This window comes from Fonsecaea pedrosoi (assembly GCF_000835455.1).
Source record: "Fonsecaea pedrosoi CBS 271.37 unplaced genomic scaffold supercont1.5, whole genome shotgun sequence".
NCBI lineage: Eukaryota > Fungi > Ascomycota > Eurotiomycetes > Chaetothyriales > Herpotrichiellaceae > Fonsecaea > Fonsecaea pedrosoi.
In genome coordinates this window covers 2,850,779-2,872,625 of record NW_013550611.1, presented here as the reverse complement: position 1 = coordinate 2,872,625, position 21,847 = coordinate 2,850,779, and the positions used below count along the sequence as shown (strand labels likewise).

Genomic DNA, 21,847 nt, shown 5'->3' with positions numbered 1-21,847 from the left:
TCTGGCTGGGGGCGGCCATGTTTGGCAAGAGAAGGCGCTGGGGAGAGTTTCACCTCGAAAATGTTTGGAAGTTTAACGAAAGCTCCGATCAACTAGGTTTGGATCAGCGGCTAACTACTCGTAAAACATAGGGCGGCCCGAGTGATAACGTCCCTCGGCAGGGTGTTTTCGAGAGAGGATATCCGCTGCTTCTGACATCAGGGTGATGGTCTCGAGAAGAATTCATCGCATCAACCCTCATCTTGAGGGTAGGCAATGTGGGACTGTCAGTCAAATCTTTCGGTCAAGGTGTTGATTGATGGAATTTACGAGACGCGAGACATGAGGGACGAGAGGTCCTCTCCAAGTCGTTCCCCCGAGACCGTGTTCCGAGATGGCTGGAAGGAGGGCGCATGTGACACCCTCGCCAGACCTACCTATCTCAGTACTGTTAAGGCGCAGGCTGATAGCACTGCCGCCTAACCTTCCAACGAAGTCCTCTACTAACAAACCCTCTAACAAGGGGAGGTACTTCTGAACCTGCATGTTTCGTTGTAGAGAAGAGAAATAGGCGTGATGGGTCACGACATTCGATTCGATGAAGTTGAACAGTGGACTTCGATCATTTTCTCTCATGACTAACAAGACAGCGACAACCTCGATTCTGTTTGCAGACAATTACGCTCCGCTCATGCTTCCTCCATCACAGCTCAGCACGTGCCCAGTTACATACGAGGCACTGTCTCCGAGAAGGAAAATAACACTGTCGGCTAGTTCGTGAGGTTTGCCCATTCTACCCATTGGTGTGCCCGAGCCGAGTCGCTCGGCAACATCTGGGAATCGCGCAAACGTTGCTCGTTGCATGCCGGATTCCGTGAGGCCTAGAGTTTGTGCGTCAGTAGCCTCTCTATTCCTTGGAGTCTGGCGACAGGAGTCTTACCTGGTGCCAGCGAGTTCACACGGATGCCTTCCAAGGCCCAATCGAGCGCCCAAGCCCGAGTCAACCCGATCACAGCGTGCTTTGCCGCACTGTACACAGCCAAACCCTTGACAGCCCGAAGACCAGCGCCACTGGATGTGTTGACAATGGCACCACCACCTCCTTGCTTCTTGAACTGCCAGTACGCCTCAGTCCCGCAGTTCCAGACGCCCGTAACGCAGACGGCAAAGATTTTGTGGTAGAGCTCGTCGCTGACAATGCCTCCTTCATAGGGGCAGATTCCAGCATTTGCACACATTCCATCGAGTCGGCCAAATTTCTCCACAATCTCCTCGACCCATGCGTGAACCTGCTCTCTAGATGAGACGTCGACGTTGGTGTATATCAGACTCGGTAAGTCCTTCAACTCGGCCGGCTGGGGGCTGACGTCTGCGACGGCGACCTTTGCTTTCAGGGTGATCAACTTCTGTACGATGCCGAGTCCGATGCCTGAAGCACCTCCGGTCACGGCGATAACCTTTCCTGCAAGAGAGTTGCGCTCCATTGCTGAGGGAATGCGAAAGTGCTGTTTCGATACCAGTGGGCGCAGACTGTTGACTTATGACAGGAATAAGTCTGACACGATTGTGGCGGCAAGTTCAAACAGCAATAGACGATTAGTCAATGTCAAAAGATCCACATATAACAAGGTGCTCCCCTCCGGAAATGCCACATGCCACGCAAACGCCGAGTGGGCACGAGCACTCCAGTTCTGACACCTACCTTCACTTCTGGCTCGCGGAGGCATCAGCTGTATAGGCTGAATGGAATCTTGGAGGGAAAACTTTGTGTCTAGGTTTGTTGTTCGATCGAACTACGCTTACAGCACGGCTATGGCATTCGGTGGACTGGCTACTCCTCCGATTACGTTTAGAGGCGCACTCGTGAAAAAGAATGACCATCGCCGCTCTTGCTGGCAGAGCACCGACAAGTCCTCCAAGTTCCAAAGCTCACCAAGGGGCATGCCAAAATGAACCAATATCCACTCATGCAGTACAACCTTGGATTCGTCACCCCACGGGACCGGGCAGACTTCGAAGCCAGGGGCGTCTGTGGCGACAGCCGCGAGATGCTTGTTCCAAAGCCACCGCGCTGATGCCATCGACTCTTCTACCCCAATGAATGCTTCCCCCTTGATGACTCGAGTCCTCTCCTCGGCCGGGCACGATTTGTACCATTTACTGTATCCTGTGCGAAGCAAGAGAATGTCTCCCTGTCGGATTTCCACGCCAAAGTGTTTGGCCACCTGATCCAACTCGGCCACTGTGATGGCATGGCTGGAACCTGCATTGGCCAGGCTTTGGCCAGTCTCTTGTCGCCAAAGCGGATAGTCCAAAAGGATGCCGCGACCAACTATCCCGCCTCTCTGTAGCCACCCTGGGAACTGGTCAGCGGCCTCTCTTTGGGCAATTTGGGTGGAATAGTGGATATACGGACTATGGGTCCCATTTCTACCGTCTTTCTTGCTCAACACGTCTTCAAATTTGAGGCCGTTGTAGAAGAACCCGTCTTTCTGGGTCGCACAGTGTGTCATGCCGTCCCACTGAGAGCTACTCTGCGTGTTGAAATGGAGCTCGTCGTCGTAGACGTACATGCCCGCCAGTTCGTGATAGTTTACCACCCTCTGCTCGAGCTGACGGCGGGAGCCAATGCGCTCGTTGAAGTGGTCAAGGGGAAAGTCTAGGGACGCCGACTTTCCGCTCTTGACCTCTGCGGCGGCACGTTGAACCACGTCTGGGGTAAGGAGATTCAAGGCTATTCGCCGCCAGTCAGAAGCGTTCAGGAGATATCAGAGCTGGTAGAGAAATCCAGATCATATCGACCCCTGCCGAACAGAAAGATCGCTCTGTGTAACACTCACTTCCAATCTCATCGTCTGCACCCCAAAAACCCCACGTATTTCCTTGGGGTCTGCCTTCGACTGGTGGCAGGGAATCAAAATCGGGGAGTGGCTTCATCTTGTAGAGGAGCTGGAAGGGAGGGCTGCTTGTTAGGGGGCAACGGCGAGGTCTAGGAAGACAATACCCTGGGCCAAAAGATATGCAGAGAGCCGCGTTCACACGCATACAGGACTTAACCATTAACCATACCGATACCCCCATACACCAGTCGACGGGCTCTCAGTGTCTCGCAGACTGTTTCTCTGATGTCTCGGTCGTTGCATGTGTTGCGTGACACGAATGCGGAGTTTCCACACCTGCCACCATGTCCAATTTTCTCCATGACAGGGATTTATGAATCTCCCGGAATACGGGGACACCCTGAGGTGGCCAGTCTCCGATTTGGGCTTCTATAGACCGCATTCGGAGTTTGTCCCCTTCCGGCCCACTTCGTTTTTCCTTTCCCCTTTTGACCACCACCCACACCATCCCTCATAAGGGTCGTCGTGCTGAAAAGAGTGTCCCTGTCACAGCCCACTCTATTCTCAGAGGGACATAGGGGTTGAAACAGCAGGGTTTTCGTTCTTTTCCCCCCTCAACGATGGGCCTTCTGGTACCAACCTGCGTTTGGGCCGTGTTCAGCGGTCTGGTATTTGCTACCCTTTCTCCTCTCGTAGAGTGTCGACAGGCTGACCCGGCTGGTAGGCCGCTCATCTGAAGTACAATCGACGAGAACCGACGCTCTTGTAAGTTCCCAAGGTATACAAAGACGGCGTATCTGGCCAGCTGATGTCCTCTATTTAGCCAGTATCTCGCAGAGTTGGCGACATTGTCCTTGCTGGCCTTCGTTGCCTTGTTCCATCAATCCAGGGCACTCAGCACGAGTCTAGGCCTCTGGCCTGTCTTCCTTGGGGTGCACCTCTTTGCTTTAGCGTAAGTGGTGGTTATCGTTCCATAGCACGACGGGAAGTATTTTGACCGACGGTGATCGCCCAACAACAGGTCAAGCATTACAGTGTACCGACTATTTCTCCATCCACTCAAGGAGTATCCGGGACCGGTACTGGCAAAGATCACCAAGTGGTACGGCTTCTACCTGACCAGCTTTGGAAAGACGTACATCGACTATGTCGAACTCCACCAAAAGTACGGCGACATTGTCCGCATCGGCCCCAACGAGCTCTCCTTTGCGAACCCAGAGTCGTTGAAATACGTCCACGGAGCGGCAGCGAATAAGCTGGGCAAAGGGCCGAATTACGATACCCGACTGTGGGCCGACGGCGTCAGTCTCGGAGACGAGAGAGACATTGCGGCACACAGAGCTCGCCGTAAGTTCTGGGACAAGGGCCTCGCGATCAAGGCCATCACTTCATACGAACCCCGGCTCGTGAGAATCATCAACGTCTTGAGGAGCAAGTTCGACACCTATGCCGGTAAGTTTCCCATGATCCGATCTTCCCGAGCGGACAGGGCGAGGCGTCGAACTGACCGAGAATGGGATGTGACCAGAAAAGGAAATCGACGTGGGTGCGTTCATCGACTTCTTCGGGTTCGACGCCATGGCGGACCTGGCCTTCAACGAGACCTTCTCGTTTATCGAGAACGAGAACTCCGGAGAGCTGGCCGACCTGGTCCGGAAGGGTCTCAAGATGACGGAGCTCATCCGCAACGTCCAGTGGCTGACGCCCATCTTCAAGTACCTGCCCATGGATCCCGAGGACAAGGCCCAGACGGAGCGATTTGCCAAAACCTCGGCGGAACAGTTTGAGAAGAGGCTGGCCATGGGGACCAAACCCACCGATCTCTTCACTTATCTGTTGGCTCATGATGAATCTGGAAGGTGAATGACGTTTCTCCCCTTTTGTGCTGATTTCTGGGGGTAAGAGAGACTCTTGTGGCTGACGGGATGGATTCTTCCATGACGACAGGGCTCTGGCGAAACGAGATCTCGAGTCCGACTCACCCGTCATCATCGTCGCTGGTAGTGACACGACCGCCGTGTGTCTAAGGTTGGTGGTTTCCACACTTATTTCAAGACTCCATGGACAGATAAACTGACGTCTACGGGGGAAAGCTTCGTCTTCTACTTCATGTCCAGGGACCCCAACGTCCAGAAACAACTGATCGAAGAGGTCGACAAGGCTTGGGAACAGCATGGAGAGAACCTCGACGGCCGTAAACTAGGTACATGTTCCTCTACATACCCGCGTCTTTTCAATCGACATAGTATATGGTCTGGCTGTTGGTTTAGCTTAGTACTAACCTGTGTGTCCCCAAACCCGCCCAGGGCCTGAATCGATGCCATATCTCAACGCCGTCATCAACGAATCTCTCCGCATGGTCCCGCCAGCCCCGAATGGCAGCCAGCGCACGACGCCCAAGGGCGGCTGCGTGGTCGACGGACACTACCTGCCGGAGAACACGCAGGTGTCGTGCCAGCCGACGTTCATGGCGCACGACGAGCGCAGCTTCACCAAGCCGCACCTGTTTGTGCCCGAGCGCTGGATCGACGAGAGGCGCGACCCGACCTGGAAACACGACACGCGCTCCTTCATCCCCTTCAGCGCGGGCCAGTACATCTGCCCCGGCAAGGCCCTGGCGTACCTGGAGATGCGGCTGCTCCTCGCCCACGTGCTCCGGGACTTTTCGTTCGAGATGTCCCCGGCTTTCGACCACGCGGGCTTCTGGCTCGGCCTGCGCAGCTACATGGGCTACATGAAGAAGCCGATACCTCTCACGGTCCATCGGAGGCAGCGTGGGGAGGTATCGAACTGAGGGATTGCAAATGAAGTGAGAGGGGGGAGAGAGTGTGACCTTTGAACAAGGTTGAAGAGGCAGGATGGCTCTGTAGAGGTGTTCGTATGTAGGTGTAGTCATTCTCCCGCAGGGGGAGGGATTCGTCCCTCCTGTTTCCCCATAACGTCCGTAGTAACGAGAGACCTATGATTTCTAGAGACTTTGACTTTCAAAATGATCCTTCCGCGTACAGGTTGGAGCATGCTGATCTTGTGCATTTCGATCGAGGGTGCTCCAAGTACGATGGCCATGAGAATATGTATTTGACTTTCCATTTTCACTCCTCCTTCCGCCAGGCTCGTGTGTAGAAAGGACCCATGAAATCGTACATGGCAAAACAGAATATAGAACTGAAAGAAAACTTTGCTAGATCGGCGTTAGAGGATGCTTCACATACATGGTGTAAATGTGCTGTATACTCCCTTTTATTACATTGCAAAACAGTGGGATACGTGGCGGCAGAAAAATACTATCAAACTGCAAGATAATTTCACCACACAAGCTCATTAACATAGTTTGTGGAGTGAGATTCCATATAGAAACACTATATAAAGAGGCGTATATCCTTTCCTCTATCGCGGCGGTCAAACATCGAAATGTTGCTGCTCGTCCTTGCCGTCGACCAAGCCCAAATACCACGTCAGATCTCTGCCGTCCAAGTCCCGTGTCGAGAAGCCGTTGCCGAGCCAATACCACACGTTTCGATTACGATACTGGATCTCGTAGTCTTCGTAGCGCGGGGCTGCGATGAGCTCCATGCTAAGAGCAGTGCAAGAAGAAACGGGGATGTTAGCAAAAAACCGTCCAGCGTCAAACGGAACTCGCAGAAATATCTTTATCAGGGAGAACAGGTGGGCAGGGAGAAGCACTTACTATTGGGTCCTTGTTCCTGGGTGTAGCATGATCTTCCCGCCCAGCTTGCCACCTTTGAACCAGCTGCGGCAGTTGCCCGACCACACGGTTCGGTTGTGGTACAGGTCCGTGTGCTCTTGGTAGTCCAGGGCGACGCTCAGCCTCGGGGTGTAGCTCTTGATGTTCTCGAGCTGCAGTTTCCGGATCATCTGCGCGAAATATTCGGCCATCTTTTCAATCATGCACAGTGCGCTGCCCTGGCCCAGCGGGCCGTAGGGCCCGTAGAAAGTAAAGTAGTTGGGCATGAAGGGCGCGGAGAGCCCGAGGTACGAGATGGGGTTCTTGCGGTACTGGTCTTGCAGGTTGTACCCGTTGGCGATGATGGGGAATCGGGGAACCCATGTGGTGTTGAAGCCCGTGGCGAGGATGATCACGTCGACTTCGTGCTCGTTCCCGTCGGGGTCGAGGAATCCTTGCTCGGTGATTGTGTCGAGGGCTTTGGTGAAGGTCGTGACATTGGGAGACATGAGAGCTTCGAGGAACCCGTTTCCAGGACTGGAAGCAGATAAAATCAGTGAGGATTAGATGTCAAAAAATAACTCCAAAATGTGTCCACATGTCCTGGAGACTCACGTTGGCCGTTTGCATCCGACGGGGAAATCTTTGGGAATGAGTTTCTCGATCAGGTCGTCTCTTCCCTTTAGTTTCTCCATCATTTCCTGTCTTGCCATCTGCCGAGTATCGATCAGTGATCCGTAGAGTACTTACCCCAGCATGGGGCGTCGAGCTATATTACCTTTTCCAGACCTTGCGCTTCAGGAGTATTGTGGTGGAATGCTAGAAACCCTTCTTGCAGCTGCGTCTCCACCATTTTGCAGTACTTGAGATAGTAGCCCGGCTCTTCCCTGAACCGCCTCTTCTGCTCCTCAGAATCTTTGGATGAGTCATTAGTAGTCGTTCTTGATGGTAAAATGAATTCAAGGACGATAGACTTACATTTGAAGTTGCCTCCACCCACACCCGAGTATTTCGAGGCAAAGGACGGGGTCATCCATGTAGGTGTACTGATCCACGTGTACAGCTTTTCCACTTGACTCTGGATTTTGGCGGTGATTTGAACACCACTTGATCCGATACCTACCACGGCGACACGCTTGCCATTCAGATCGAGCCCTTCCGGGTACGCCGCAGAATGGACAAGCACTCCTTTGAAATCTTTGAGGCCATTTATCTTGGGCCACTCCCAAAAGCTAAATAATGTCAGTTAGTGGGGAAACTTTGAATAACGGGGGAAATATTGGTGGGACACACTTGAGAGGGCCGCCGGCATTGATGAAGATGTCGCACGACTCGGTGAACTGGTCTCCAGACTCCAAGTCTGTGACGGTGATGTTCCAGTGACCTTCATCCTCGTCCCACTCGGCGTGGTCCACCCGGTGCCGCAGCTTGATGTACTTTGACAGCCCGTACTTGACGACTATACCTTTGAAATAGTCAAAAATCTCCGGGCTCTCCGCGTAGTACTGAGACCAGATATGTGGCTCCCAGGTGAACTGATAGCTTGCAGAAGGAATGTCACAAGCACAGCCGCTATGTTGTGTCAGTCTCGATCCATGGGCCCACGGCGATAGTCCCCTGTTGTGATCCAACGTACGGATAGCGATTCTCCCACCAAGTGCCCCCGACATCAGAGTTCTTGTCGTAGATTTGCAGCTCGACATTCTGCATTTGATCTTGGACGAGCTTGGCCAGGTTGATGCCCGACGCACCGGCACCCAGGCATACTATCTTGACAGGGCGCAACAGTCCGGAGGGGACTTCGTTGATGGTGTAGCCTGCCTCGTTTGTGTTCTTCCAGCCATACTTTTCGGCAAGATGGCTGGTTGCATTCACTGATGCCTGTTTTGCCTTGTCATTGTCTTGAGACGCGACCATGGTGTTGAGACCCAATCGAGGGTCAGCGGAGACCAGTTTCGATGCTACACCTCAATCTAGTGTCTGTATTGCGCTGAGCACGTTGTATAGGCCCTGTTGGACAATACTTTGTAGAAGGTACTATGTCAGTGACAAGTTAGCGCTGCTTACACCAGCACATGCCCCAACGAAAATGATATAGCCAACTTTCTGTTTGAGAGCCCTCTATGGTCATCTATACAAGGCTCACTGTTCCGGTACCTTTGGATGCTACTCCGACTTCCTAATCCAGGTACACAACTTGACGGCTAGTGCGTGAAAACTCCGGTTTATCCACATATAAAAGTGGAGTCTATCTCCACCAGAGACTCGGGAGTGCCTGGGTCAACCACTTCGAAACTCCGACTCGACACTTTCGCGGACTCTGGTACCATGATAAATCTGCCAGACTGTTGGGCCGCACACGTGGCTTCCCCGCGTGGCCCCGGACTTCTGTGGTATTATGTGCTGTGGAGTCAGGGGAGCATTGCACTAGTATCACAGATTGGAAGTTTGGTCCCAAGAAATATCACTCCAGGAGGCCTCGATTTTCATCCCGACCTCCCATTCCTCTCCTTCCTCATAATCTTCATCATCCCCGCAAACCAACACATGTCCGTGTTGAGGACATCATCGTCTGAACAATTTCCCCCCAAAATGACGGTTCCCAAGGAAGAATTGTCACCGCATCATGACGAGCATCTCATGCATCATAGCAAAGCCAGGGAGAGATTCAGTTTCTACAACTATGGCATCGTCGTCTGCGTCTCGTGCACCTCGCTGGCCACGGGCATGGTCAACGGCATGATCAACACGACGTTGGGCCAGCCGAGCTTTCTCGTCTACTTTGGGTTCCTGGAGCAGACAAAATCCAACACGCCGTTGATCGGGGCGATTCTCGGCGTCTTTTTCGCGTGCGCTCTGTTCGGCTGTGCCTGGGCTAGCTACGCGTCCGACAAGATCGGGCGCAAGAAGACGGTGCTCATCTCGGCAATCATCTCAATTGTCAGCACGGCCCTGGTAGCTGGAAGCGTCCATATTGCCATGTTGATCATTTTCAGGTGAGGGCCCCTCCTTAACGGGATGCTCTATGCGTCGAGTGGGAAAACTGATCTTTTATGTCGGCCATTCAAGGGGCTGCTCTGGATTTGCGTCGGGAGCATACATGTCTGTCGGATCACTGCTTCAAAGCGAGCTCGCGCCGCCTCGGTATCGAGGCCTCATGGTCGGCCTTGTCGCGGTAATGATCTCTCTCGGCTATGTTTTCGCCAACTGGCTCGGTGTGGCCTTTTACTTTGTGCAGGCCAGCGGCGTCCAGTGGCGAATTCCCTTTGCCATCTGCACCGTCCCATCGTTCCTGACCATCTTCCTCCTGCCTCTGATTCCGGAATCGCCCAGATGGTTGGTGATGCAGGATCGCACCGACGAAGCTCGCGCCGTCATCTCCAAACTGCACGGCCATCATGACGACGCGGGCCACGAGTTCGCCGAACTCGAAGTCAAGCAGATGGTGGACCAGATCTCGTTTGAACATCGAAATGCAATGGGTTGGTGGGAGTTGATCATGTCGAAACGGTACCGCAGGCGCTTTATCCTCACGATCATCACCCAGTCCATGAGTCAGGTATGTTGGCCCGGTGTGTCGTCTGCAGCATCGTTGGTTGTTAAACTGACGATAAATAGTCGGCTGGTATCGTTGTTATCGCCAGCTATGGTCCGACCATCTACGCCAGCCTTGGATTCAACACAGTGGGTCAGCTGTCCATCACTGCAGGTTATGTTACCTTTGGAGCCTTGACCGCGATCCTCGGAACCCTGCTCATCGACCGCGTTGGTCGTGTACCACTCCTCGCCATTGGAACGGCAATTCAGATTGCGCTGATTGTGGTGGTCACTCCCCTGATCGCCAAATACGCGGGAACCTCGCATGAAGCACCCCAGCAGGCCGTCGTGGCCATGTTCTACATTTTCGAATTGGGATACTGCATGTTTGCCGAAGGTGCAAGCTACACTTATGTTTCCGAGATGTGGCCGGCTCATCTCAGGGCCAAGGGTTCGGCTCTTGGAGTGGCGAGCATCTACTTCATCGACACCATCTACGTCGAGTAAGTCTCTGTGGAACCCTCGTGGGACAATGAGAGAGTTGAGCTGACCTTTGTTTTCTTTTTGGACAGAGCGTCCCTCTATGCCTTTGTGTCGATCGGATGGAAATTCTATCTCGTCTTCATCGCCGTGGGCGTCTCTTCGCTGGCCGTGTTTCTCTGGTTGGCCAAGGAAACCAAAGGCAAACCGCTAGAAGAGATCGCCGGGCTGTTCGGGGACGAAATCGCGGCCGAGACTTTGGAAAATCTTGTCATTGCGCATGATGCCGAAGTCGAAGAGACGAAAGAGGCTCCCAAAGTTAGCAAGCTGCGTGACTGAGACGCCAGCGTGAAGAGGGACTTCAAGGAGAGTTAGGAGTTGGGGGGGAATGATAGGGGCTCGGGGAGCCGACTTTTGTTGCATGATGGCTGTCGCGTATGATGCTGGAGCGAGCAAGTAGTCTTCGCGAATCTAGCACTTACAAGTCATGGAATCTAGAATGAAAGGCCTCGTGAGTTGTCAGCCTTTCAATCGTGCCCGCTTCGAACGTTGATTGGAGTGGTCGGCCTCAATCTGTCTAGTCCGTCCCACTAATAATACAAGCACAAGCACATGGCGTGATTTCCGAATGTCGTCAGCGACTTGGCCAGAGATCCACTGTGAAATGCCACGGCATCAGGAGAAGGAGTTCCGCGCCCCCCCCCCCCTTCCACATGTAAGAAAACAATCTGGAATCTTTCTTATTTTTCTTCCCACCTTCACAATCCCAAAACGTCTTATGGAGTACGAGGTTCGTCAAACTAGTTTCAGACCCGAAAGAGAGACAATGCTCGCTGGTCGATCCAGCCTCCGAGTAGAGATTACTTTGGCGCCTTCCTTCGAACCCGGGGACCTTCAACACACTGACAAGTATGCTGGAGCAGGTAGCACTCGTGACAGGCGCCAGTTCTGGCACACAAACTTGCCAGTCGGGGCATATCCATCGTGCTTGCGGATCGCCACTAGGTCAAAGGTCCAGCGGCTGCCCATGAGATAGCCCAGAAGTACCGTGTCCGTACATGACCCAAGAGTCAGAAGTTAAGTATCTTGTGGCCGTGGTGCTCGAGCTCACAGGGAGACTAGATCATGCGGCTATCTCTGCAGGTATATATGCGTCGATATGGGACGAGGAAGATAGCATCATCACGACCGAGTTGTTTGTCAGGTATGATCGATGATGAGAACCCACCACACATTTGGCTTATTTGTTACTGAAAAGACGCCCAGAGATGTGACTCCATCCCGAACCCAAACCCCGGCCAGAGCGGTGCAATCGATAACATCGTCTCGGTCTCGGGTCTCTATACCGTAGGACTGGCAGCGTATACACCGAGTAAATGTGGTGCGGCGACGGTCATGGAGAACGGTGCCAAGTTCTATGGCCTCAGTGGTATTTAAGAGAACGCAGTCTGTCCGGACTGAGAATGGCGGCTATGATTGAGTACAGTAAGGACGAAGAGGGAAAGATAGGGACTCAAGAGAATGAGAACGCGCCTGTACACCACAAGATTTCTCTGCGCCGTATTCCTTTTTTTCCCGGGGGGCCAAGCAAATGTGGCGAAGTTTTTGTTGAGTGATGAAAGTAGCTATAGGAACGGTTCGTTGGTGGTTAATGACGGTGACTTTCACGATATCCGGCAGCGTGGAGAGGAGCACTGTGTGATGGAGTAGGCTTCCAGGTAGACCAAAATCCACGTGCTACTTTAGGTACTCGATATACAATGCTATAACTCGGTACAAAGACCTGCTATACTCGGTACAAGCATTCCAACCACATGGGAATCCGCCTCCCCCACCCCACCTTTTCACTGTCCCGCTTCTTCACCCGCGTTCTTGTCCTCGTTTTCTTCCATGCAGGGTTGTTCGCTAGTTTAGAACCTTCCAGCCCCGGAAACTGCCACTGGCTCGCCCAAGCCTGCCTGTGCAAGCATCCACCCATCCACCCCCAGGGTCACTTAATAATGCAACAATTTCCTCCCCCCCAAGACCCCGAAATCCCCAAAAAAACTCCGCATTTCCTCCAGGGCACGATCTTCTTACATTTCTCATCCCAAAGCCGTTGCTGAAGCCACCCCTCGATGTCGCAACAGAAGAGCAGAAAGCAGCCTACGGAGAGGAAGTATATCTCCAGAGCATGTCTGGCGTGTAGAAAGCGGAAGGTGAAGGTCTGGATCACACATGCTCCAGCTCTATCTCTCCAGGTATTTATGAGTTGGAGCTGATTTTTCTCACTCGACAGTGTAACGACGATAAGCCACGATGCTCTAATTGCACTCTGTACGATGTCGAATGCGTCTTTGTCGAGGATCGTCGTCGGTGAGTTTACTTGCACTCACTGTCTGCCAAAAAGAAGCTGGCAAAGCAAAGACGGCGTAAGAACTTTTGAGAGGCTGATCTGCTGTAGCATGTCCATGACCTCGCGCCTGGAGAGTGTCATTGCAGCATCAAAGGCTTCCCAAGAAGATCTCCGCAACGGGACTCCCTCTTATTTACCAAGCAATAATGTCCAGCCACAGCGGCTCTCCGAGACTGCGGACCGTCATTATACCCATTCTTTAGCAGCCGATCAAGACATTCTCGATAATCTACAACCAGGATCAGACAATTACTTCTCAACCTCTGGTGTAACGAATTCCATCAGTGTTGAGCCTATACCGTCACCTGATTCAGAGCAAGATTGGGGATCTTGGATCGGCCTGGACGATGGAAATGACCTTTCCAGCGCAGCTTGCTTCTCCAACGAATGCCATCCGTTATTCGATCTCGTCCCCTCACTAGGACTCACGCACACCGAGCCAGACGTGCCCCTGACTCTGCCAGGAGATCCCGTTCCAGATACAATCTCACCGGGGGAAATGTTTGCAGGGGGAAGCCCAGAACTACTGATCTCCGCTGCAGGAAGCGACTCGTCTGTGATGAGCGCCAGAGGCAAAGTGAGATCGCATGACTTTGACGATCAGGACGAAGAACACGTAGACAGTATCACGAAGAATCTCACAAGCCGCCTGGGACGCTTACAGATTGCTGAAGACGGCCAGCCTCGCTACTACGGAGCCACCAGCAACCTGCATCTTCTACATCGTGGACCGTCGTCCTTGTGTCGACCCAACCTCCGAACGGTGGTGACGCACGGCGAGGCAGCCATCGCCCGAGCCGGCCTGCAGTGGAAGGGAGACGCCGAGTACGAAGAAACTCTGGTGAACCTGTTCTTTTCATGGCACAATGCCCTGATGTACGTTGTGGATAAACCCATCTTCTTCAAGGAGCGACAGCAATTTCGCTCGGGACACTATACGAACCTGTACTCTCCCGCCCTGGAAAATGCCATGTAAGAGTCACACTCCTTCCTCTGACCCTGAGATCGACCTCGCGTCTAGAAAATGGAATGAAAACTGATCGGTCATTGCAGATACACCATTGGCGCCGCATACACCGATCGTGTCCATCCCGATGTGGACGGTCCCACGGACGAGTTCTTCGGCTTTCGAACAAAGGCTCTCTTGGACATTGAAATCGATAGTCCAACCATTGCCACCGCCCAAGCACTGCTGGTGCTCTCGTCGCACGAGGCTGCTCATGCGCGCGACTCCCGCGGCTGGATCTATTCCGGTCAGTCGGCTCACTTTCTTCTGAGAAAGTCATCGGGGGCAATCTTACTGACACAAATATTACAGGAATGGCAGTGCAGATCCTGTCGGATCTCGGTCTACATCTGAATCTGGCGCAGGACTTTTCAAAGTTCCACAACACAAACAGTAGCGCCGCCGAGGTCGCGTTGCTGCGGCAGAACCTGTTCTGGTCTGCCAACACGATAGACACGTAAGACTCTCTCTCTCTCCTACAACTCGTTGAACAGAAAAGCTTATACGAGATACCCAGGCTGTGGGGTGCCTATAGCGGACGGCCCTCGCTGATGAAGCGTCTCGCCCACAACATACCAGGCCCGATGCCGTCGGCCAATTACGCCTGGGAGTATTACACCGACGAGTACAGCACCATGAATTTCCCAAAGGACTTTGACTTCCACGCCGCGGCGCACGTCCACGCGTACCTGGCCAAGCTGATGGCCGTCTTTGCCCGAGTGTCGGAAGTGCTGTACGTTCACAACGAATCCCACCAACCACCCGGGTTGGACAAATAAGGCACACATCTTGCTAATGCATGTTGTGACGCAGATACTCTGGCGTCCCTGACGTGCAGGAAGACATTGAGAAGTTCGTCGTCAAGTCTGATGCCGACCTTCAGGATTGGCTCAGTTCCCTGCCCCCGGCCCTCCGCGTCGACTACTCGTCCTCCAAATCGCGGACAGCCATCTATCTCCCCGCCGTCCTCGAACTACAGTAAGCTCCATTTTTTTTTTTCCAAACGTTTTTGATAACTCACTGCTCTAACAATCACACCAGCCTCATCTTCAACGAATGCGTCATCCTCTTGCACCGGCCACTCATCGCCGTCGACGAATCGTCGCGACTGTCCATCTCGCCCACGCACCGAAACGCCGCCCAATCCTTCTCCAAGTGTGTCCAGGCGGCGCAGCGCGTCTGCCAGCTGCTGACCATGTTCCGCCAGCGGTACGGCCTCCGCCGGCCGCACCACCAAATGGTTCACGTCACCATGACGGCGGGGCTCATCCACGTGTTTCAAATGTGCATTACCAGCACGGGGAGCGCCGAGAACCAAAAGGCCCAGCAGTCGTTCGTCACATGCATCCAGAGCCTGGGGGAGATGGGCCAGACGTACAAGAGTGCGTCGCGTGCCCTCGATGTCATCACCTCGCTTGGGCAGAGCTGGCAGCACGACGACTTTGCCGGGCGGCGGGTGAAGTGGCCGAAGCTGCAATGACTGGTTTCTGGTCATGTGAAATGATGCGAAGTGATGTGAAGTGATGCCATGGATGATTTGATATTTCTCCGGAGGAGTAAATGGAAAGGGGAAGGGCGGGAGGGGGAACTCATACCTCAGTTAGCGCAAATACCCACCTATATCAAGTAGACCGTGTGATTGATTGATTGTCCACTTGTAGACACACAAGATAAGTTGTTTGGGAGGAGTGTTTTCTTCCCTTTGTTTTTTTTATTTCTGTCCCATATCACGGCCCAGGTCGCCATTGTCTCATGATGAGGCCCACGGGGATTCAGTACAAGTACGAGGGGGTAGAGTGGCATCTCCGGGGGGAAATGTGTGATGCCCGGAAAATCAACACCGTCAACCCGCTCGACCGTGCGTGGTAAATTGTGGGAAAACTTGTTGTTAGTCTAGTCTCGTCCATCACCCGATCGATCTGGAAGTATTGGCGTCTTGGGCCTCGGCTCTCCTTTGTGTGTGATCTATGTACAAGTATGTATAGATAGTACGTGGAGAGAGAGAGAGAGAGAGAGAGCCTGGCCATATTGTCGACCAGTGCTTTTAAAGGTTGTTGTTCAATATCTCCTTTCGTGGCTTTCTTTTCTTCGTTAGGATCGGGAGAATCCAGCGACCAAACAATCATGGGAGAGTCCAGCGCGGCCGCAGTTCCCACTGCCGTCGGTCCACAATCAAGTCTCCCCGTGCATCCCAGCAATGGAACTACCAAACTCAACGGCTCCGCCAAGTTCAAGTGCGCGGACCAGTATCTGGGTCAGGGGCGGCCGATGAAGATCATCGTCGTCGGCGCCGGCCTCAGTGGCATCGCTGCGGTTAAAATCTTCAAAGACACATTCACTGACGGGTCGGTGGAGCTGGTCATCTACGAGAAGAACTCGGACGTGACGGGGACGTGGTTGGAGAACCGTTATCCGGGGTAAGTAACCTCGCAAGAGAAAGCGATCAACTCGGTGATGCCTACCATTGCAGCCCTGGAAGATTATGAGAAGGTAGATTTCTTGGTATCATTCATTTTCTGAGCTTGAGAGATACACACAGTTGCGCTTGCGATGTGCCGGCACACGCCTACACCTTCAGCTGGGAAGGGAATCCGCGGTGGTCGCGCGCCTATGTCGGCTCGCCGGAGCTCTATGAGTACTTCAAAGGTCGCGCCGTGGCGTACGGGGTGGACAAGTTCGTCAAACTCAACAGTCGGGTCAAGGAGGCCGTCTGGGACGAGAGCGAGGGCAAGTGGAAAGTGCAGATCGAGGACGTGATGTCGGGGACCACCTTCTCGGACGAAGCTGAGGTTCTGATCAACGCCGCTGGATTTCTAAAGTACGGTCTCCTGTCCAATTCTCCAAACGTTCTCACAAAGACACTCGTCTGAACTTCGTTCTCCAGCAAGTGGAAGATGCCCGATATCCCCGGTCTGGAGAGTTTCCGAGGGAAGTTGATCCATTCCGCACAATGGGACGAGGCATATTCCCTCGACGACAAGGTCGTTGGCATCATCGGTACGGGGTCGTCTGCCATCCAGATCATCCCGCAAATACAACCGAGTAAGTCCACAGTCTTTTTGTCTTGAAATCGAGGAACACAGACCAACTCAAAAAAAAAAAAAAAATAAAGAGGTCAAACACTTGACATCCTTCATTCGCTCCTCGACGTGGATCACACCCGAATTTGCCGCCGAGTTCGCCCCCGAGGGACGGACGGCCTTCTTCTCAGAACGGCAAAAGGACGAGTGGGCGCAGGACAAGGACAAGTTCCTCGAGTATCGAAAGAAGGTCGAGTCGACCATGAACAAATTCTTCGACATGCAGTTCAAGGACTCGACGCTGCAGAAGGACGCATACGAAAACTTTCGCAAGACTATGCGAGAGCGGTTATCGAGAAAGCCCGAACTCGCCGAACTCATGAGTAAGGATTTCTTTCACTCCTTTTTCCGAAGACAAACATTGACTGTTTGTTTTCTTTCTGTTATTATCAGTCCCCACCTTTGGCGTTGGCTGTCGAAGAGTCACTCCAGGCCACGGATACCTTGAAGCACTGACAGAAGACAATGTTACTGTGCGGAGTGACGGAATTGTCGCAATCACAGAAGATGGAGTCCGCATGAACAAGGGCGACACCATAAAGCTGGACGTCCTGATCTGTGCGACGGGTTTCGACACAAGTTTCCGACCACCGTTCCCTCTGGTCGGCCGAGAGGGTCGTGATCTCAGGGATGAATGGGCAGAGGAACCGCGGTCATACTGCTCCATCGCGGCTTTGAATATGCCCAATTATTTTAGTAAGTCTTCCACCTGTGTCGTCTGGTAGGCTTTCCACTGTCATTTCTCTCTCTCTTACAAGACTTCAGTCATCAGCGGGCCCAATTTCCCCCTGGCTAACGGCTGCCTCCTCCCCTGTCTCGAGACAAACATCAAGTACGCCTTCACGGCGGTGCAGAAACTGCGGTACGACTCCATCAAGGCCGTCGTGCCCAAGCCGCAGGCCGTCGACGACTTCCAGGAGTTCAAGGACGCGCTCATGGAGGACCTCGTCTGGACCGACCACTGCGTCTCGTGGTACAAGAACGGCAAGGCCGAGGGCAAAGTCTGGGGTCCGTGGCCCGGATCGTCGCTCTCGTACCTGGAGTTGATGGCCCGGCCGCGCTGGGAGGACTGGGACTTTACATACCTGCGACCGAACCGGTTCAGCTTCCTCGGACGGGGCAAGACGGAGCGTGAGTGTCGCGGCGGGGATCTGGCTTATTATTTGACAGAGCCTGGGGCCGCAAAAACTGCCTAGATATGTTGTAGATTGTGGGGGAGCGCCCCTTTTTTGGGGCTGTGGTCTGATACTTCCATGTTTCTTTAGAAATAAAGTCCGGTCAATTACAATTGCTACTCTCTGTTGTGACAGGATGAAGCCCCTGGAATGGTTAGCTACCCAAATTTGGGCACAGAACTCGTACGTCGTGTATGTATGTGTTTGTGTGTCACACAGATTTGATAGAGCTCCGTCATACCATCATACTAAGAAAGCCAAACCCAAAGAAGTTAGTAGATTAAATTACCTCCACAGAGCTCCCGTCTCGGTTAGCCCGGCAAAATACGGGCGAAGACATCTCGTACTCTCTCAGCCAATCAGAACTTCCGTAATCATCTCCACGGCCATCTAATTCCACGGAAATCGAACAGACGTCCAGACGTTACAGACTCTTTTTTGTCCCCGGCCGAGATGGATGCGACTGCATGACTTTGTCTTCAGGCCCCGCAAAAAGCCGGGGAGAGTGAGTGGCGGAGTTTGTGGCCATTTGCCACTTGGGGTTGAGCCAATTACCGGGTTTTCGATCCTGATCACCAGTACGGACGAGGACGGGGCGAGGACCTTTGGTGGATGAGCACGAGTAGATCCAACATTCCCATCGACAAGACATTTCAAACGTCACACTTTGAACCACACACATTGTCTTCTATCGAGTCCTCGAAGAGTATTTTTGATTCGCTAGCGAGTGACAGTGTCGAGTACTTGTATTCGTGACAAAAGTCATCCCCGGAGTTCTTTTGGTCATTTCCAGACCTGCCAGTAGTGCTTCCAGGACCAGCCAGATCAGAAAGTGGTCCTGGACAAGGAGTCAAGGTTTAACCAGAACTTGTTGAGTTTGGGGGAACAAGATCACCCGTTTGATCGGGTTTCAGGGTCTTCGTATGTACCTCCCGTTCCTCGTGGCATGCACACGGCAAGACGCCGCTCATGCTAGAAATATCAGATTTCTAAAGCCCCGATTGGAATTCCCATCGGCCTGTGCAACCACACGGGACTCTGGCAGCAGAGCGTATGGTCGAGACTAAAATTGTACTGATTTTTAGAAAAGGGCGAGGTGATACAGACGTTGGGAAGCTGCTTGACTGAATGACTTCAGATCGGAGTGGTACCGTCACCAACGGTAATTTGTATTGGTGGTGAACTTGCTGTGTCTTTCCATAACTCATCACTCAGAGCTGGGCCCTGATATCCCTCTTGAAAGAGTCTGCCAGATCAGCTGCCAACCTGAGCATTTGCTCGTCCCCGCCGTCGCTGAAGAGGTGTGCGATGCTTTTCCGTTGTTCGACTTCGTCGCTCGACGACCCTCTGCATAGCTCGTAATGGAGCAGGGCTGCGCAGACGAGGCGCCCGAAGCGTGAAACATCCCTCAGAGCGATGGTTTGGTGCAGGAGTCCTCGAAGAGTGGCTCGGAATGGAAGTTGGATTGGTGGAGTGTGTGACCAGGGGAAACAACTCGACCAGACCTTCGTGTTTTCCGCCTCCCACAAAATATCCTCACAAGGCATTTGCAGAGTCGGTGCCTCGAGATCGGGTAGAACTCTGTCGTGAAGGAACACAGATGCCAGATAGTTTGCTGCCTGTCAGAGATTCAGTACCCATTGTTCGCGGAAACCTCCCAGATGAGAACATACCAGATAAGCCCATGCGAGTCGCCGCGAAGTCTCCTCCTCGACCCACGCAAGCCAGCGGTGGTGCAGTTCAAGGTCGTTCCCATTCTTTATCTCAGCCATACAATCACAAATGGTATTCTTGCTCATCGGAACCACCCGATTACGACTCCTCCTTCCAACCCGGTTGTCTTGCTGGCGAAAAAGTCCAACCTTTTCAAGGCAGGAAATGTTGGCGTCAAAGAGAGTCGTTAAGAGCCGTGCCTGCTGACTGTTTCGGCTGCGTATCGCATGGCAGAGAAGAATGCAAACCGCGGCCAGCACGGACCCTTCGACGTTTCGATCGTGCCCTTCGCAGTCGGCTGAAGTCTGTAAGACTTCACTGAGCTTGAGAATTCCTTGTTGATGAAACAGCCGACTTTGTGCAGATTCCGCGTAGTTGGCCCCCACTACAGTAACGACTGCAGCAATTAGGGGTGAACAGGTTACCGGCTTCACCAGATGTCGGTGTAAGATGGGACAGTGCTGCTATTGCGTTAGTGTAGGAATTCGCCGCACTTCAGAGGTGGTGAACTGACCCTGTCAAAGTAGAGAAAGTACAAGTCCCAGAAGGCCGAGAGCTGAACTGAGCTCGGGAATGTAGAAGGAACGTCGGTGGCCAGTCCACTTTGACCAAGAGAGGTCTGCTGCATGACTTGATAGATTCTCCGGGCCAGACTTTGTTCTGGTTCAATGGCGGGTTCGCTGCCAGCCTCAGATGCGGAAGGCTCTACGGGACCACTAATAGACCTGTATATCTCCTCGTAAACAAGACCGGGCGCATTTGCAATGGACGGTTCTGGTGCGCGTTCATGGTTTGGTGAGCTTCCTCGACCTTGTAAGAATTCACTCGACGGTTGACGGGTCTGAAGTGGCGTGCTGGAAGGCTGATGAAATTCACTCCCCACGGTGACTAGATCTTCTGGCATGATGGTAAAATCCGGAAACCCTTCATCCGACAGGTTCGGCATTTGGCACTCGGACGTTCCGTGGGATGTGAGGTCCACAGACTGAGGGTCTTCCATATCAAAAAGAAGATCCCAGTGTTCTGAAGACAGGTGCTCTGGCCCGGATCGTTTTAGACCAATGTCATGGTGTCTGGTCAACCCAGAATCAAGCCTGAGGGGCGTGAAAAGACCATGACTATCTACGCCATGGTTTTCACTTGTCCGATTGATATCATTGTCATCGCGATGAGCAGTTATCACGATTTGCTGTCCGAAGGAACCATCAGGTTGACATACCTATGAGCCAGTAACAGCACGTTAGCAACGAGGCAAGATCGGCTGATTGCTTAGCAGTGAACACTCACGAGCGTGGGGTTATCCATGTCGCTATTAGATTCGCGATTCCAGGAGAACCCCCACTGTAGCAAGGTGAGCATAGCGATCTATCGAAGTGGCGCGCACAAACCAACCTCTAGACTTGCTTGATTCTCCAGACTGGACGGTCTTTGACACTGGGCTGGTGCCATAGATGTCATTTGTTGTCCAGGAGAAGTCCCAACTTCCTCGATCTCTAGTCTGGCACGCTTGGGAGGCGAACGAAGGGCCTGGTCTTCTCCAGGTTGCCGCCTATTGTATCCATTCGACTCTGTGTTCTTCGAAGACGGCTCGAAATTATACTGGCAGAGCAATCCACTCTTGCCGCATTCCTGGCAAGTCGGTTCGCGTGTGCACTTGACCTTGTGTCTGCATCCGTCAGTCTTGGTCGACCCGGCCAACGAGTTGAGGACAGTCTATCAAACCTACAGCGCGCAACGAAGACAGCTCTTTCGTCGTGAAGGCGGATTCATCTTCTGGAAAGCGGATTCTCCATGCTGATGGCGGATATGGCGCCTTAAAACATCCCTTCGTGCGAAAGACTTGCCGCATATGTGACAGGCATGGTTGGGCGGCCTATCGTACGATGCTAGAGCAGTCACTGAACGTGTAGAATCGTGCATGGTGACCGATGTCCTCGACAGAACGAGAGGTCGGAAA

The 21,847-nt window shown here is 53.0% G+C and overlaps 9 protein-coding genes across 9 annotated transcripts; 5 read left to right on the top strand and 4 right to left on the bottom strand.

The window, feature by feature from the left end:
• Nucleotides 1–657: 657 nt before the first annotated feature.
• Nucleotides 658–1,463, bottom strand: Z517_08519 (uncharacterized protein; the record flags this gene model as incomplete). Its single annotated transcript, XM_013427035.1, has 2 exons — nucleotides 658–860; nucleotides 920–1,463. The coding sequence occupies 2 exons, from the start codon at nucleotides 1,461–1,463 to the stop codon at nucleotides 658–660; spliced, it is 747 nt and encodes a 248-aa protein (XP_013282489.1).
• A 315-nt stretch (nucleotides 1,464–1,778) lies between these two features.
• Z517_08518 (uncharacterized protein) lies at nucleotides 1,779–2,916 on the bottom strand (the record flags this gene model as incomplete). Its single annotated transcript, XM_013427034.1, has 2 exons — nucleotides 1,779–2,713; nucleotides 2,820–2,916. The coding sequence occupies 2 exons, from the start codon at nucleotides 2,914–2,916 to the stop codon at nucleotides 1,779–1,781; spliced, it is 1,032 nt and encodes a 343-aa protein (XP_013282488.1).
• Nucleotides 2,917–3,439: 523 nt separating this feature from the next.
• Nucleotides 3,440–5,613, top strand: Z517_08517 (uncharacterized protein; the record flags this gene model as incomplete). Its single annotated transcript, XM_013427033.1, has 8 exons — nucleotides 3,440–3,487; nucleotides 3,544–3,584; nucleotides 3,643–3,771; nucleotides 3,841–4,271; nucleotides 4,348–4,678; nucleotides 4,767–4,847; nucleotides 4,913–5,022; nucleotides 5,126–5,613. 8 exons carry the CDS (start codon nucleotides 3,440–3,442, stop codon nucleotides 5,611–5,613), a joined length of 1,659 nt encoding a protein of 552 aa, XP_013282487.1.
• Nucleotides 5,614–6,218: 605 nt separating this feature from the next.
• On the bottom strand, nucleotides 6,219–8,421 carry Z517_08516 (uncharacterized protein; the record flags this gene model as incomplete). Its single annotated transcript, XM_013427032.1, has 7 exons — nucleotides 6,219–6,393; nucleotides 6,508–7,041; nucleotides 7,120–7,217; nucleotides 7,283–7,419; nucleotides 7,483–7,736; nucleotides 7,798–8,076; nucleotides 8,141–8,421. The coding sequence occupies 7 exons, from the start codon at nucleotides 8,419–8,421 to the stop codon at nucleotides 6,219–6,221; spliced, it is 1,758 nt and encodes a 585-aa protein (XP_013282486.1).
• Nucleotides 8,422–9,096: 675 nt separating this feature from the next.
• Z517_08515 (uncharacterized protein) lies at nucleotides 9,097–10,860 on the top strand (the record flags this gene model as incomplete). The annotated part of the gene is made up of 4 exons (XM_013427031.1): nucleotides 9,097–9,500; nucleotides 9,574–10,063; nucleotides 10,123–10,544; nucleotides 10,614–10,860. 4 exons carry the CDS (start codon nucleotides 9,097–9,099, stop codon nucleotides 10,858–10,860), a joined length of 1,563 nt encoding a protein of 520 aa, XP_013282485.1.
• Nucleotides 10,861–11,579: 719 nt separating this feature from the next.
• Nucleotides 11,580–11,958, top strand: Z517_08514 (uncharacterized protein; the record flags this gene model as incomplete). The annotated part of the gene is made up of 2 exons (XM_013427030.1): nucleotides 11,580–11,725; nucleotides 11,790–11,958. 2 exons carry the CDS (start codon nucleotides 11,580–11,582, stop codon nucleotides 11,956–11,958), a joined length of 315 nt encoding a protein of 104 aa, XP_013282484.1.
• A 1,013-nt stretch (nucleotides 11,959–12,971) lies between these two features.
• On the top strand, nucleotides 12,972–15,402 carry Z517_08513 (uncharacterized protein; the record flags this gene model as incomplete). Its single annotated transcript, XM_013427029.1, has 6 exons — nucleotides 12,972–13,888; nucleotides 13,970–14,169; nucleotides 14,235–14,379; nucleotides 14,440–14,655; nucleotides 14,736–14,900; nucleotides 14,964–15,402. 6 exons carry the CDS (start codon nucleotides 12,972–12,974, stop codon nucleotides 15,400–15,402), a joined length of 2,082 nt encoding a protein of 693 aa, XP_013282483.1.
• A 644-nt stretch (nucleotides 15,403–16,046) lies between these two features.
• Nucleotides 16,047–18,198, top strand: Z517_08512 (uncharacterized protein; the record flags this gene model as incomplete). Its single annotated transcript, XM_013427028.1, has 6 exons — nucleotides 16,047–16,339; nucleotides 16,462–16,740; nucleotides 16,807–16,964; nucleotides 17,035–17,325; nucleotides 17,396–17,698; nucleotides 17,768–18,198. The coding sequence occupies 6 exons, from the start codon at nucleotides 16,047–16,049 to the stop codon at nucleotides 18,196–18,198; spliced, it is 1,755 nt and encodes a 584-aa protein (XP_013282482.1).
• Nucleotides 18,199–19,388: 1,190 nt separating this feature from the next.
• On the bottom strand, nucleotides 19,389–21,660 carry Z517_08511 (uncharacterized protein; the record flags this gene model as incomplete). The annotated part of the gene is made up of 6 exons (XM_013427027.1): nucleotides 19,389–19,796; nucleotides 19,851–20,351; nucleotides 20,405–21,109; nucleotides 21,178–21,231; nucleotides 21,283–21,556; nucleotides 21,617–21,660. 6 exons carry the CDS (start codon nucleotides 21,658–21,660, stop codon nucleotides 19,389–19,391), a joined length of 1,986 nt encoding a protein of 661 aa, XP_013282481.1.
• Nucleotides 21,661–21,847: the final 187 nt, after the last annotated feature.